We start from the raw sequence: 13839 nt of genomic DNA, 5'->3' as shown, positions 1-13839 counted from the left end.
CCATACAGGCACCAAGCAGACCAAAATCTCTGCCTGCTGACAGCTCCTGTCAACGCCAGGCACCTGAGCCGGGTACTTATGCCTTGGTTTGGGGTGAGTGGGAAGGTTCTGTGCAGCCTGGGGAAGAAGCTCCCCCAGGATCCCTCCTGGACTGATGGAGAGACAGAAAAGATGTGCCAGGAGAGGTTTAGGTTGGACATTAGGAAAAGGTTCTTCACCCAGAGGGTGCTGGACACTAGAACAGGCTCCCCAGGGAGGTGTCACAGCCCCAAGCCTGACAGTGTTCAAGAGGAGACTGGACAACGTCCTCAGACACACGGTGTGAACTGTGGGGTTGTGCCATGCAGGGACAGGAGTTGGATTCCATGATCCTTGTGGGTCCCTTCCAACTCAGGACATTCTGTGATTCTATCATAAAATGGGCTCTTTTATGCAGATTTGGGGCAGGTGGGTTGGGTTGATGCTCTGAACCATCTTCTCTCCAGTGAATGTCTGTCTTTGGGTTCCTTTCTTGCATTTTTCCACCCCAGATACCTCCAACCCAGCCTCACCTTCTGTGTCTTGCATACTTCCCACGGATGTGTCCTGAGCCGTTACAGCCTGGGGTTGGACAGCTTGAGAGGGAAACAGGCAACTGTCAAGAGCAGCAATAGGACTTGGAGAATTCATTTTTAATTAGAAGTGTATAAACTACGGTCAGTTAAACAGATCCTGTGCACAAGGAACAAAATAACCGCAAAAGGGAAAATAATTCACCGCAAATGGTTCAGCTTGTCCCTTTGAATTCCAAGGGAGGAGGGTAGGAGAGCAGCCTTGCAGTTTGCTAAAAATTAATGAAATGACTCACCCCATTTAATTAGATGAACGGTTCATTATAGTTTTATGAGTATGTTTAATTAAAGATTTGCATGTGTAAGAGCAAGCTTTTAAAAAAGCAGACAACTACAGCACCCTGCCTCCCCACTGCCACTCTGCAGTTTTCTTTTTTGCTGCTGCAGGAGGAAAACACGGGCTTTTCACTGGTTTGATGGCTTATCAGGGAACTAGGATTCCTTACAGTAAGAAATGGGTGGCTTGTTGGAAAGAGCAGGCTGGGAATGGATTGAGGAGTTTTTAGCAAGAGTACGTTGGATGGAGAACACCAGGACAAAAACCTGCAAAACAACCTCAGAACCTAATTTTTGGGGAAACAGATGGGATTTATGTGACCAGATCTCCCAAATCTCTACATCTATTCCTGCTGCTCTGCAGAAGAGGATGAGTTAAAGGTTTCCAGGGAGCTTTCGGCAGCATGTTCCTGCTCGCTGCATCCCTAGGCATGGGGCCACACACCTCCCCTGCAGCCACGATCCGTCCCAGCTCCGGGAGCTATAAAGGCCTCAGATAAGAAGCATTAAAGCAAACATTTTCTGGCAAAACCAGATTATGGCATTGATTATAGGATGCCCAAGTGACTTGCCTGCCGTCTGAGGAATCCTGGAGTCATGTAGGATTAATAACCTCATTTAGCACCGTATCACCCTCAGCCCGGGAAGTTGGAAGCACTAATGAAATCTCTTGATGACAGTACAAAAGGAGAAGGCATTGCCAGCCCAGAGGGCATCTGGCCAGCCTGTTATTCTTGGAGTAAAAGACACAGGAAAATATTAAATAAGTACCAAGTGCTAAGTCAGGCTTTAGGGACACAGAATTCCTGCTCTCAGCAGAGAGCTCAGTCCTTGCAGAAAGCTGAAGATGAGGAGGATCCAAGTGCACTAATCGATGCAGTAGCTCTGGGTGCACCAGTGAGTTATTAATGGCTCAGCTTCCCAGAACACCCTGCACAAGTCAAATCTGCGTTCAAAGAACAGAATTCAACCCAAAACAGGGACAGGAAAGGGCTACTGAACAATTGCTTTGGGGAGACTGGCTTGCTTTAGCTTAGTAAAGCTAATACTAAGAGGGTAAGTGACAGCAGCATGTCTCCTAAGGGGACATGAATTTCTAGATGAGGTGGATGTGTAGCTGTAAGCTGCACCTCCTGACCCCTCCAAGACAAAGTTCCCCCTTTCTGCTGTCCCCTTTGCTCATGGCCCAATGTCAACCCAAGATCCTGAGCATCTTCCAATGCCATCACTTGGGGAACAGCTCCCAAGTTTTTCAGTGTGCACACAACCTGAGCCCCACCATGCCTGAGGTCCTGCTGGCCACTGAGCAAAACACCCCAGGTCATACACAAAAAGATCTCATCCCGCTAACGTGCATGATTAGAAGAGGGAGCTCCCTCCTTTGCTGCTCCCTCTGCTGATGATCTGAAAGTCTTATTTAATTTTAATTGCCCTCAGCCCTGACTGAGGCAGCTCTGTCCTGATCAGCTCCAGACACACTTTAAATGACTCTGCACCAAAAGACAGAGTGATGTTTATGTTACCAGTGACTTGCCTGAAAAAAGCCTTATTCAGTGGGGAACAAGAGCAGCTTTGATGAAGATGTTACAGGTTTTTATAAGCTTTCCTGCAATTTCCTGCAATTTCCCCCAATTCCCCTACCCCATTTTTGATGTGGGGAAATGAAGCCTGCGCTAAAGAGTGAGCAGGAAAGAGCCAAGTGGTTCAGCATCAAGGTTTTCCAAAGCAGGTGATGATTTGGGATGTCTCAGGCTTCGGTGGGTTAATTTAATCCCTTTAGAAAACACCAGCACAGAGGTGATGCTCAATGTGGCCAGGCTTTCTAGTCCCCAGTCTCCTCCAGGGAGGTTTCATGTATTTTGGCAGGAGTCCCAAAAGGGGAAAACGGCTTCGATGTCCATTAAAGCTGCTCTCCTTCCCCAAAAGAGCCACCACACCGACCTGCTCTCCCCACCTCCCCAGCCTTCATATGCTTGACAAAAGGGCCTCTTATTGTTATGCAGACGATGCTCTGCTTCCAATTAGTCGATTAATCGTCCAGTTAATCAGGCAATTAGGTGACAGCTGCAGAGATGGCTTTGTGGAGCACTCTGTCCTGCCCCTTATATATGTCACCTGCTCCAATTACCACCTCCGCTCAAGTGTTCAGCAATAAAAGTTGAAGAAGTGGCTTGTCCACTGCTCATTCCTCCTGCCTCTCCAGAGTAATGGGAGAGCGAAAGAGCAGAAATGCCCTGAAATTGGGTTGGATAAGGTCCAATTACTCTTTGACACATACGGCTTTCGAACGGAGGCTGCTAGGAGAGGCATCCCCTGCTATTAGCGCCAGTCCAGGTTAAAGATTCCTACCTCTTGTGTAAGCCCTTGTGCAGGGTTTAAAGGGAGCTTAGAGATGGGGGAGGCTGATATTTATAAAGAGAAGCTCTGTTGGGCTGCCGAGGCTTGCTCTGGCTCTTTTGGCTGCTGTTGTTGGCATGCCAGTGCTGCTGAGTGACAACAGGAGCTTGGTGACACAACAGGGCATGTAGGGCCAAAGGAGGAGCATCTGGCATGAGAAGTTATGTGACAACACCGTTTAGGGGCAACAAGAGGATGCAAAATACATGGAGAAGAATCTCTGTTTATTAGGATGTTCTTCCTAATGACCCTGCAACACAAAAGGTGCTCATCAGGTTTTTGCCAGGGTTTAGACCTAAGGTGACACAGAGGATGGCTAGAGCATCTAATGTGACCCATCCAGAGCTTGTGTTTTCATCCCTTTAACTCCCGCAGTTCCTCTGATGAGTGTTGTCAAGTGGTGCCCCAAGAACTTGGACACAAGTTCCACTGATATAAGCTCCTCAGCAAGCCCTCCACCCCATTATTCCCCAGTTCCCAAGCCAGTCCCAGCACAGGTCCCTGCCTCCCTCCCAGCACCGAGGAGCAGGGTCCTTACCTCACCTCCTGGCCGATGAGCTCCGTGGGCACTGGGCGAGGGGACAGGACACAGCAATGGAAACAAATACAAGGTCAAAAACACAAGAGGGATGCTCAGCCCCCCGAGACATCCCCCTCCCCTGGAGATCTTCTCCTGCCTGCTGCTGCGTTTCTGTTGCCTCCTCAGGCATCCCATTTGGGAAAGAAAGGGCAAATCTATCCTGCCATTATTTACTACATGCCAGCCTGTGGTAAATCATAATCCTGCCTGTAAATCCTCATGGCTGTGCTTAATTTCAAGCATGTGAGTGCATGTTTGCAGCAGCAGAGACCACATCTCTCTCTAAATACATGATGACTTCAAAGTCCATGGAGCTGTAGTGATACAAATGCATATGACTCTAACACTTTTAAGAAAAGACTGAGTTCTCTCATGCCTTCGTCTCTATGTCTGCCTGTAAAATATGCCCCTCAATTACTGTTTGCACAGTTCACTACTGTTTTGCTGCAGTGGCCACATTTACCTCTTACATACACAAGCACGTTTTTCTCTCCTTGTCACACCAAACTGATGTGGGAGCCCCTGACTACGCTCAGACACTCGATAGGGATGTGCTACTTGGCTTTTAGGTTCAACAACAGTTTGTAGGGATTTTAGGGATTATTCCCCACTTGTGAATAAGAGGACATGTCACTGCTTACAATAAAAACATACAACAACAGCTCATTGCTACTGAAACCTTACATCCAGCCAGGAATCCAAATAATCAGGGGAAAAAAAAAATACCCACAAGTCTAAATTTGCCTGGGCTAAAAACCATAACACGTTTGCTCGATTTGTTTGAGCTAATTGGTTTCCTGGGATCCAGCTCCCGGTGGGATGACTCACAAGCTTCAACAAACTGGAGGCAGTGGCAAGTCCCAGGGTGTATGCAATAAATTACCTTTTCACATCAAGAAATCCAGATTCAAGTGTGGGGAAGGCAGGGTGCGAGAAAATAAATAGAATCCGGGCACACTCATTAGCAACCTGAGCAAGCACCTTTATGTATGTGCAACAAAGCGGTGAAACTCAAATAGCTGAGCTCATTTCAGCACAAGTGGCAGCATCTGGGTTTTGTTTTTAAAGAGATGCAGATGCTGAAAAGAGCAAGGAGGAAGGTGGGTCAGGACAAAGGGAGGTGTCCAGCACGGCTGTGTGGTGATGCTGCGGTCCCTGTGGCTATTGTGTTTTTTCAACCAGCCTTGTTTGTTTTTCTCCTCCAGCCACCTCTAAAATTCATTAAATCCACATCCACAAAGAGGAAACAGAATGGAGAAGCCAGTCCGTAACCATCACACATGGCGATGGGACCACCCGAGGTGCCACCCTGTGCTCTGTACCAGAACCTTCTCCTAGACAGAAAGCACCCAAAGACAGACCTGCACATTTTTTTTAAAGTTGGAAAATAAACAGCAATCAAGCTTTGCATTAACAAGCCGTTTGTCCTCACGTGCCTGCCAGGGACAACCCTGTTTGCCTCTCCAGCATGCACAGCTTCTGCCAGGCGCTCTCAGATGTGCAACTTCAAAGCTGCTGCCAGAGTGTGTGTGATGAAAGCCCCAGGAACTGATCTGAAGCTCTGGTGATTGCGATTCCCCTAAAGCAAAGCATGCAAAGGCGTTTTTCTCCCCCCACCCCACCCCCCCCTTTTTTCTCTTCTTCTCCTGGGTGTAGTGGATGAGGGTTAAATGTTACGAGGACTTGTAAAGTTTCCTAGACAAATTTTGGTGGAGAGACAGTGGGCATAACTTAGTGTTAAGCCTCAACATGAAAAATCAAAGCTTATTTGGAACAAGCAAAGTGCAGGGAGCTCAGGTCTAAACATCCCCGTGCTGCGGGATCACCAGCTGCTCACCTCTGATAGACTTCGATCGTGTGCGTGCTCTCTTATCGTCATTTTCTAAACTCATCTGGAATGGAAAGAAAATATAATTGTTGAAAGATAACAAGAAAATCATTGTTAAAGGACAACCTCACTCGTGGTTGCTGCTCTGTGTGAATACTCGGGTGGCAGGGAAATCTTTCCCACATTTTTGAAGCAGAGGTTTCTTGCATCGATTTTTATCATTCAACCCACAGTGCTCAAATTTAGCAACCTTAAATTAATTTCCACATCCTGGGACACAACAAGGACTCTCTGCTGGTTGGGTACCACACAGGGACAAACACCCAGATGTGATGCCCTAAGATAGAAAACAGCTATGTCTGAGGTATTGCTTATTAAGGCCAGAACTGATTTATCTGGATTTACACCACGGAAGTGCTGTAAGCACCTGGGTGAGTAGCCAGCACATATTCAGAAATCTCTGAATTTGCAACCAAGCTGATTTTGTGCCTGGGAAGGGTGACTTTTCATGCAGTGCCCTAAAGAGCAACCTCTCCTCTCCGCTTCAATCTGACACAAAGAGGGTTGCATCTAAATAACCCCTGCAACACAGACATCAAACAGGAGGGTCTGCAGGGAATACGGGCATGAATAAGTAACATCAGGGACTTCAAAGAGCTCGATATTAATTAAACATCACAACATGCCACACGGTAGCAGAAGGCTGAAGTGCAGCCACCTCTGGGGTGCAGCATGGGCTCTGTGTCCCAGCATCGGGGGCTTTGAAATCAGGTTGTGCCCGGGGTGGGAGCAGCAAAAGCTGGAGACTCCACAGTGGGGTAAAGAAACATGGCCAGAAAAAGAGCAATGGGATTTTGTTAAACTTGTCAATGAAGTTGCTGAATTGGTCAAGGAGCCGGTTCTACATCTCAAAATAGATGCTCTTGTGGGCAGGTTCATTCGGCAGCAAATGCCAGGGTTCTGCAGAAGGTTGGAGAGTGAGCAGGGAGGTGGATTAGAGCCTGCTAAGTTGGGAACAAGGCAATTTGTTTTTTATTACAGTATTATGGGCTGGGACGTTTCTTCCTGGGATAAAGAAGGAGGGAGAATGCAGCAGGTGGGAAGGACCATTCCCAACCCGGATTTGCTGTACTAAACACAAATTCTCTTTGACATGTGCTCTTTGGAGCATCCTCAACAAGGTCCATCTGGAGGGGGATCCATCCAGCTCCTGCGCCATCCTTAAATGAGAAGGATCCATGGATAAACCCTCCAGAGGTGGGACATTAGTGGATGCTCCCCCTGGTCAATGGGCAGGAAGGACACGAGGGGACAACGCACCCATGACATGTCCCACCACAGCCCCATATGTGCCTTGAAACTCAGCAGAAGGGGCTGAGGGTTCTCATCCATCCCTCTCAGAGGATGCTCTAATGGCTGGGGACCCTTTTGTCCCCCCTGAGTTTGGGGGTGGTGGAGAGGGAGGGAGGCTGCTGGGCAGGCAGGGAGAGGGGACAGAGTGATGTCCCCAGGTGATGGGACACCGCAGCTGAAAAGGGGAGGGATGACAGGTCCCCAAGTGCTTCTATCCATCCCAGCCTCCAGAAACACAGCGTTAACACACAGTGATTTATGTGATTTGTTAGATGGCAAGATTGGAGAGGGAAAAAAAATAAAAATCAAAACCTGGAGCAATTTATGCATCCTGTCAGCATTCAGCTCATGGCACCGTGGTGTTGTGCTCCACGTTTATTACAATCTTCCCAATAACACAGCAAACAATTACTATAATTTCTATTTTTAAAGCCCTGGTTCCCTGCGGACCAATGGCTCACGCTTAAAGTGTGGAGAGGAGCAGGTGTCAAAGGGACTTCATTACATTTATGAGCCTTTCAACGCTGGCGTGCGCTGAGCGAGCCAGTTAATGCCACCACCGCATGCCGACAATACGGCTAATACGTTTGATTGCTGGGAGCTGCCTCCAACCAAAATGAATTTCACAGAGGGTTTTTTCTTTCTATTTTTTTTTATTCCTGATTTTTTTGGACAGTTTTCCCAGGGAATTGGCACGTGTTGGGCTGGTGCCTTGGCAAGATGGGTTTCCTGCAGATAAATTATTGAAAACGGCAGAGGAGGGGAGGCTGCGGGAAGCGGAATCGGCACTGCCTGCAAAGTGCCAGCTCTGGTCAAAGAAAGAGGAAAAGGCTGGGACCCTGCAGGGACTGTGGGGGAAAAGTGGAGCAAAACTTCCAGTTTCTAAAACCTGCCCTTCAAGGACGGGCAGGTGGGAAGAGCTCAAGCTGCTGGTCTATAAATGGGAGAGATCCTATTTCATGTCACATTTGTCTTCAAAATATTAGGTATCGCATCTGAGCTAACATTCAGGATAAATTAAAAAAAAAAGTCAAATAAGCTGCCTTGCCTGACCGGCTGTCCAAAGCAGCCTTTTTTAAAAAGAAAAAAACTAAACAGAAAACCAAAAACATACCAGCCTCCCACACACATACATACATACGTACATACACCAAGAAAACCCACAAACTAAATTATTGGGGGTTTTGCTCCATAGAGAAGATCCCATTACTTGGTTAGAGAACCTGACACAGCTGCACTGCTGTGTATTTATCCTCTTTCACTTAGAGCACCGAGGGATGGGGTTCGCACACCCATACTCTGTTTTCTACCATCAGGCTCGTTTTCTCAGCTTAAATCAACAGCAGCATCACCTCAAAAACAAAACAAAAAAAAAGTCTTCCTTTCCAACCAAAGTGCAGGAACACCAGGAGAAAGATCCATTTCTGAGCTCAGCCCCTGCTCCTCCCAGGCAACTTACATTAACTGACGTGGTCATTACGGCGCTTCTGGAGCCTCCGTGGTTATCGGGCTCAGATGCATGAAGGTTACATGAAACCACTGTCCTTTATTGCTCGCCTCCTTCAGCGAGAAGCCCTCTAGACACATCGGTTTAATGCGAAATTTCAGGTCACATAGTGCATGTTTGCAGTCTTGGAGACTGAGGGGGGTATTTTCATTTGTTCTCTTCTCTTGTTCACATAATTACCAGGCTGAGAAGCTATCCGGATTTCACTCTTATTATATTAACTCTGAATTGAAAACAAAGCAAACTGAAAGGAAACCTGCAAAAAAATTATTGCTGCCAAATGCCAGCCTCAGAGCGTGTTAGTCCAGCTAGAAAACACAGAGGTTTATTCCGCACCTTAGTGCTGGATTCTCAGTAACATTAAACCAAAATAAGCCTCTAGCAGAGTTTCTAACCCAATGCCAGGACACAACAAAGGGGAAAGGATCCTGTCTCAGGGTGTTTGCTTCAGGATTCAGCTCCAAGCTCTGCCACTGCCAGGCAAGGTAACCTTGGGCACATCACTTCATCTCCAGGTGCCACTTTTTCCCACTCTTCTCTCTAAAGTTTGTCACACACTAAGGAGCCTCCTGACACGACCATAACAAAAGCTCGATTGGTGATGTCCCGTTGCTGCAAATCTAAATCAACAAGGTTCAGACAGATAAACTTGAAAGACACTTTAACCCAAGTACAATGCGAATTTTAACAGCCTACTTCTACAATAACAGTCTTGCTCTGCTGCCAAGACTACAGTGATACAGCACGGGATCTGGAGCTTCATTTTATGGAGTACCTACAGGGTTGATATTTTCTTCTTTCTTGTCTTAATACACATTTATTTTCCGATGGAAGACTGAGGTGCTAACATAAAACCGCTGTTGCCCAGGTGTGCCTGGGCTTTGACAGCTCTATGCAAATAAACCATTAAGGGCCATGCTGAAATTCCCCACGGTCAGCAGTAATACTTTATATGTATTCAAGAGCATCACGGAGCTCAGGGAAAATAAACACGCTGAAAAAGCTTTCAGCTGGACAAAGGGAGGTGAGGATTCAGTGGGAATATTTATTTTCCTCTGAAATCAGCAGAGCTTCCATCAGTGCTTATTTGTGGATATAGCAAAATTCCGTTTGCAAGAAGCTGTGTCTGAGCTTTAGAGGGACAAGCAGACAGACAAAGCCTCTGTGTTTAGTTATAAAACACCCGAAACACAAATTTGCCTAGCAGCAAGACGGTCCAGCTCTCACAACCCTGCTTCAAAGCCAGGATGAGGGAGGGGAATGGAGAAGGACGCTGTGTGGCAAACCTTCACCACCAACAACCTCATCCCAGCAAACTCCTTCAAGCTCTCACCAGGAAAGATCACTTTGCTGGTTAATTTGCTGCTTCTCTCCTACACATTTCCCCATTGGCTGCTGCAGGCTGAACACGAGTGGACAGACCTGGATGTGGGTCTCTAAATCTCTCCTCCTGCTCTCTGCAAAGTGCCATGCGGGACGTGAAGGGGGCTTCACCCCTCTGGACCTTCTCTAGCTATTAATTAAAAAAAAATAAATATTATGGGGTGATGGAGGGAGAAATACTCCTTCATCAAGTCTCCCTCTACTTTTAAAAAAGGCTCAGTAGCTCCTAGTTGCTATTTTATAACCACATTCTGAGGTTAGGGTTGGTTTTTTTTTCCCTTTTTCCTTTAGGGTCTTCCCTGCTGCTTGATTTAAATCCTCCTGACGTTCCACCTATTGTGAGTCCTGTCCTCAGCTGAATAAACTACCGTCTGCCTTTTGCTCTGGCACAGCTTCCAGGAAAGGACACCCTGTGCGATGTTCTCAGAGTCGAAGTCGGGGGGGAGGATTTTGCTTTGACATCTCTAGATGCAAAACTGCAGCTTGTACCAACTTCAAATTAAAAACTACAGCTGTGGCGCAAACATCCTCCTGAAGCCGTGCTGTCAGTTTGCATTTGCAGAATGGGTCCAACCCCCACTCAAAAAATAAAAAAACCACCCAATGCTGCAAATGAAGCACTTACAGAGCACTAACGCTTTGTAGTGATAGCAGAGACATCCTCCGCACGGGGGAAGCGGACCAGAAAAGATGCTCCCGAGCATCATGCCTGACACAGCCACAGCTGTATCGTGGGCCTGACATTCGAGTATTAGGCTGGGGTGATTTCATATGCGGTAGTTTAAGTTGACATATACTTTCCTCTTGACTGTTTGCAAGCACTACAAAAGACAATCCAAACACCATTTGACGTGCAGAGGGACCTAAGTGGCTCCGTATGTTTAAACAGCTCTTATGCCAGAAGAAAAGGGGTAGGGGAAAAAAAAAATGCAGTTCTTCAACCTTATTGTTTTCAAGCTCAGTAATAAGCTGTCTTTTTACTAAAATTATCCTTGAATGGCACAATGCGAGGCAATGGCTGAAGTGAGCTCTGTGCACAACTCCAAAGAGAACAGCAGCAGCTGGTGCTCATGGCAGGGATGGGCTCTGGTGGTCCCATCACCATCAGCCCTACCTGTCCTAGCAGCAGCCTACCTGCTAGTTAGCAGCACCCTCAGCTAGCTCACCACAGCACAGGAAAATAACAATCTAGGAGAGAAAGATTTGTTTCTCCATCAGCCACCATGGTCCAGGATGAGCTCAGGCAGGAGCGCCTGTGTGGACGTTCTCACCTCACCCCAGCGCTTGGCAGAGATCTCATTTCAGACTCGTCATGGGAAATTTTATCCTGCACCTGGGCTTCTTTAGAAGCAAAAAATAAATAAGTAAACGTGCCCTGCATCCCATTGTCCTTCACCGTTGAGCATCCTGTGGATTACGAGCTGTAACTGGCATGAAAAACTGCATTTAAATGCAATATGTATTTATGAGCACACACACCAGTGCAAGCGTGCGCACACGATGCAGATCCGAAGGTTATAGAGGGACTGAGACCTCTCTCCCTGCTGTGAGGCAAGACGGCTGCACACACACAAAATCCAGGCCTTAACTGTCCTAAATTCCACCTGGATTTTAGGAAAACATAGCAGAAAAATAAATATGTGACTGCACTGATATGCAGAGAAATATTTTTTAAGTTTGTCTAAATAGATTTAAAGTAACATGTGTAGAACTGCTCCTAGAGAGCCCGCAATAGCCTTATCAAAGCTGGCCTCTTCCTTCACCTTTCCCATTCAAGTTTAATTTGGCTTTTATAACAAAGGACCAGAATTAATCTATCACTCACTCAGAGCCCGCGGACCATCAGGCTCAGTCTTGCAGCCAAAGATGTGCAGGATCAGGCCCTTGTGCACCCTCAGCATCCCATGCTGGGACTCTTTATGGACCTGTCTTTGCAGGACCAGCACTGCCACCTCCTAAAGCTGCAGCCCCCAAGTCCTGCTCCCCCTTAGATACCCCCACACACCTCCTCCTCTTGCCCCCACACCAGTCCTTCTGTTAAAACACAGATAAGCAGAGCTGGGGGTTGCAAGCAAGGGTTAACATGAGCAATGTGCTAAGCAGAAGCAGAGCACTAGATGAGCACCAGGTACTAGGAATATTACCTTTTGTAATCATGGCTTTATTAACATACAACAATCTTATTAAATCTAATCTAAGTGCTTATTTGGCAAGTTCAATAGAAAAGCCTTAATTGAGCTCATTTTAAATACAGCAACAACTGCTTAGTCTGCTTTCTAAGAAGGTGTGAGCTTTCCGGGCAACACCTGCTTGCAGCTGACAGCTTGTTAGGGAAGAAGGATGGTTTTTAAGGGTGGATTTTTGCTGTTTTGGGGTTTTCCCAGGGCTCAGTTTATTTGAGGATGCAGGAAGAGTCAGTAACATCAGTCACCCAAGGAGAGCTTCTTCCACTGCCCAGGTGGGTCCATCCACCCATCAGAGATGACGCTTCATTACCGAGGGGCCAAAACACGCCAGGAAGTGCCATTTGTGTAATGAGCAGCCCAGTTCTATGCTTAATTAAAGCTTCCTAATCTGCTGGCATTGAATCTGCCAGGAGGTTTAACAGCTTTGGCTAGACCTCTTTCATCAGCCACAGCTGCAGCAGTAACTGAGGGGCTCTGTTGAGCCCTCGGAGCCACCCAGGGTCCCAGGAGGGATGAATGCCTTGCTTGTCTCCTCCAAAGGCACCATGGCTTCACCTGGCGCACAAGGGGCTTCTTCCGACCAGCCGGCGCCTTGGAGAAAGGGCCTATTTTAACAAGCCTGGGACTGACCTAAATATCCAGATCTGAGCCATCCTTGAAGGATGAGACCGGAGAGGAAGGCAAGGATTTAAGTATCTGGACTCAAAGCCAAATCATGACAGCTGGAAGCTTTCTCTTCCCGGATTCACCATTCAGGAGGTTTGGCTGTAGCAAGGAGATAGAGACTTCCAAGTCCTGCCCGTTGCTTTAGGGACCGGAAAGGTTCCATCCCCCCAGGACCACCTGGTCCATAAGGGCTGGAGCAGCACGTAGCCTTTTTCCTGGGGCAGAGAGTCACCATACCAAAAAGTTACACAGCCGTGGAGGACCGAGGGCTTTCTGCTCACCTTGATGCGTGTGCCGTGCAGGCTGGCAGCTCCCTCGCAGCTGCTGATCTTCTCTCCACAGGTCCACCTCTGATTCAGCAGCTCACCCCGAAATTCATTTTCTGAGGAAGGGAAAAGGAACATAGGGTCAGGACACAGCACCAGCCCACCACCCCATCAGCAGCATCAGCCAGAGGCAAAACCACAATATTTATTCCCTGCCTGCTTTATTTAATGGCCACACAAATCTAGTCTGAGGGTCTCCATGCCCTGAGAAGGACCCCAGGGTGTCAGGCCAAGGCCAAGAGCCCCAACCATGATGAATTTTACGTGTGCAGCCTCAGCCGACCCCAAACATTGCATAACACTGCTCAACTCGGTCCTCAGCTAGAAAAACCAGTATTAGCAGTGAGGGTCACTGGTGGGCTGAGCAAAGGGCTTCTCCCTTCCACTCTCTTCTCTTTCCAGAGATTAAGTGAATTTTCAATCTTCCAAAAAAATTTGCACATCTACAGCAGTGGATGGGACCCATTAACAGGGCATTGCTGAGAGCCAAGTGGAATCCCCACTTGGGTTTCCATGACAGCTCTCAGTGACACTGGCATTTTGGTAATGTGTCATTACAAGCATATGTAGCGAAAGTGCAAAACGAGAATCTCAAAGTTAAAGCTCCCTGACACACGGCTGCTTCGAGCACGAGGGAGAGCAGGCAGAGAGAAGCCTCTATCTGAAAAGAAAATTACGGGAAATATGTCCTTTACAATCAGATTCTTGAAACTTTCCCTTCATCTC

The 13839-nt window shown here is 47.4% G+C and overlaps 1 protein-coding gene across 12 annotated transcripts in view; it reads right to left on the bottom strand.

Moving 5' to 3' along the window:
- The window catches only part of MYT1 (myelin transcription factor 1), a 63370-nt gene that overhangs the window by 28118 nt on the left and 21413 nt on the right, over window positions 1-13839 (bottom strand). For all 12 annotated transcript variants that reach the window (XM_021282672.2, XM_065032303.1, XM_065032301.1 and 9 more), the window contains exons 2-5: window positions 13069-13169; window positions 5702-5756; window positions 3823-3853; window positions 552-614 (exon numbers count right to left, since the gene is read on the bottom strand). In XM_021282672.2, the coding sequence (XP_021138347.1) occupies window positions 552-614; window positions 3823-3853; window positions 5702-5756; window positions 13069-13169 (250 nt within the window). The remainder of the gene's footprint in view (window positions 1-551; window positions 615-3822; window positions 3854-5701; window positions 5757-13068; window positions 13170-13839) is intronic.

The sequence above is a fragment of the Columba livia genome, chromosome 16, assembly GCF_036013475.1.
Source record: "Columba livia isolate bColLiv1 breed racing homer chromosome 16, bColLiv1.pat.W.v2, whole genome shotgun sequence".
In the NCBI taxonomy this organism is placed as follows: domain Eukaryota; kingdom Metazoa; phylum Chordata; class Aves; order Columbiformes; family Columbidae; genus Columba; species Columba livia.
This window is presented reverse-complemented; position numbering and strand designations above follow the sequence as displayed.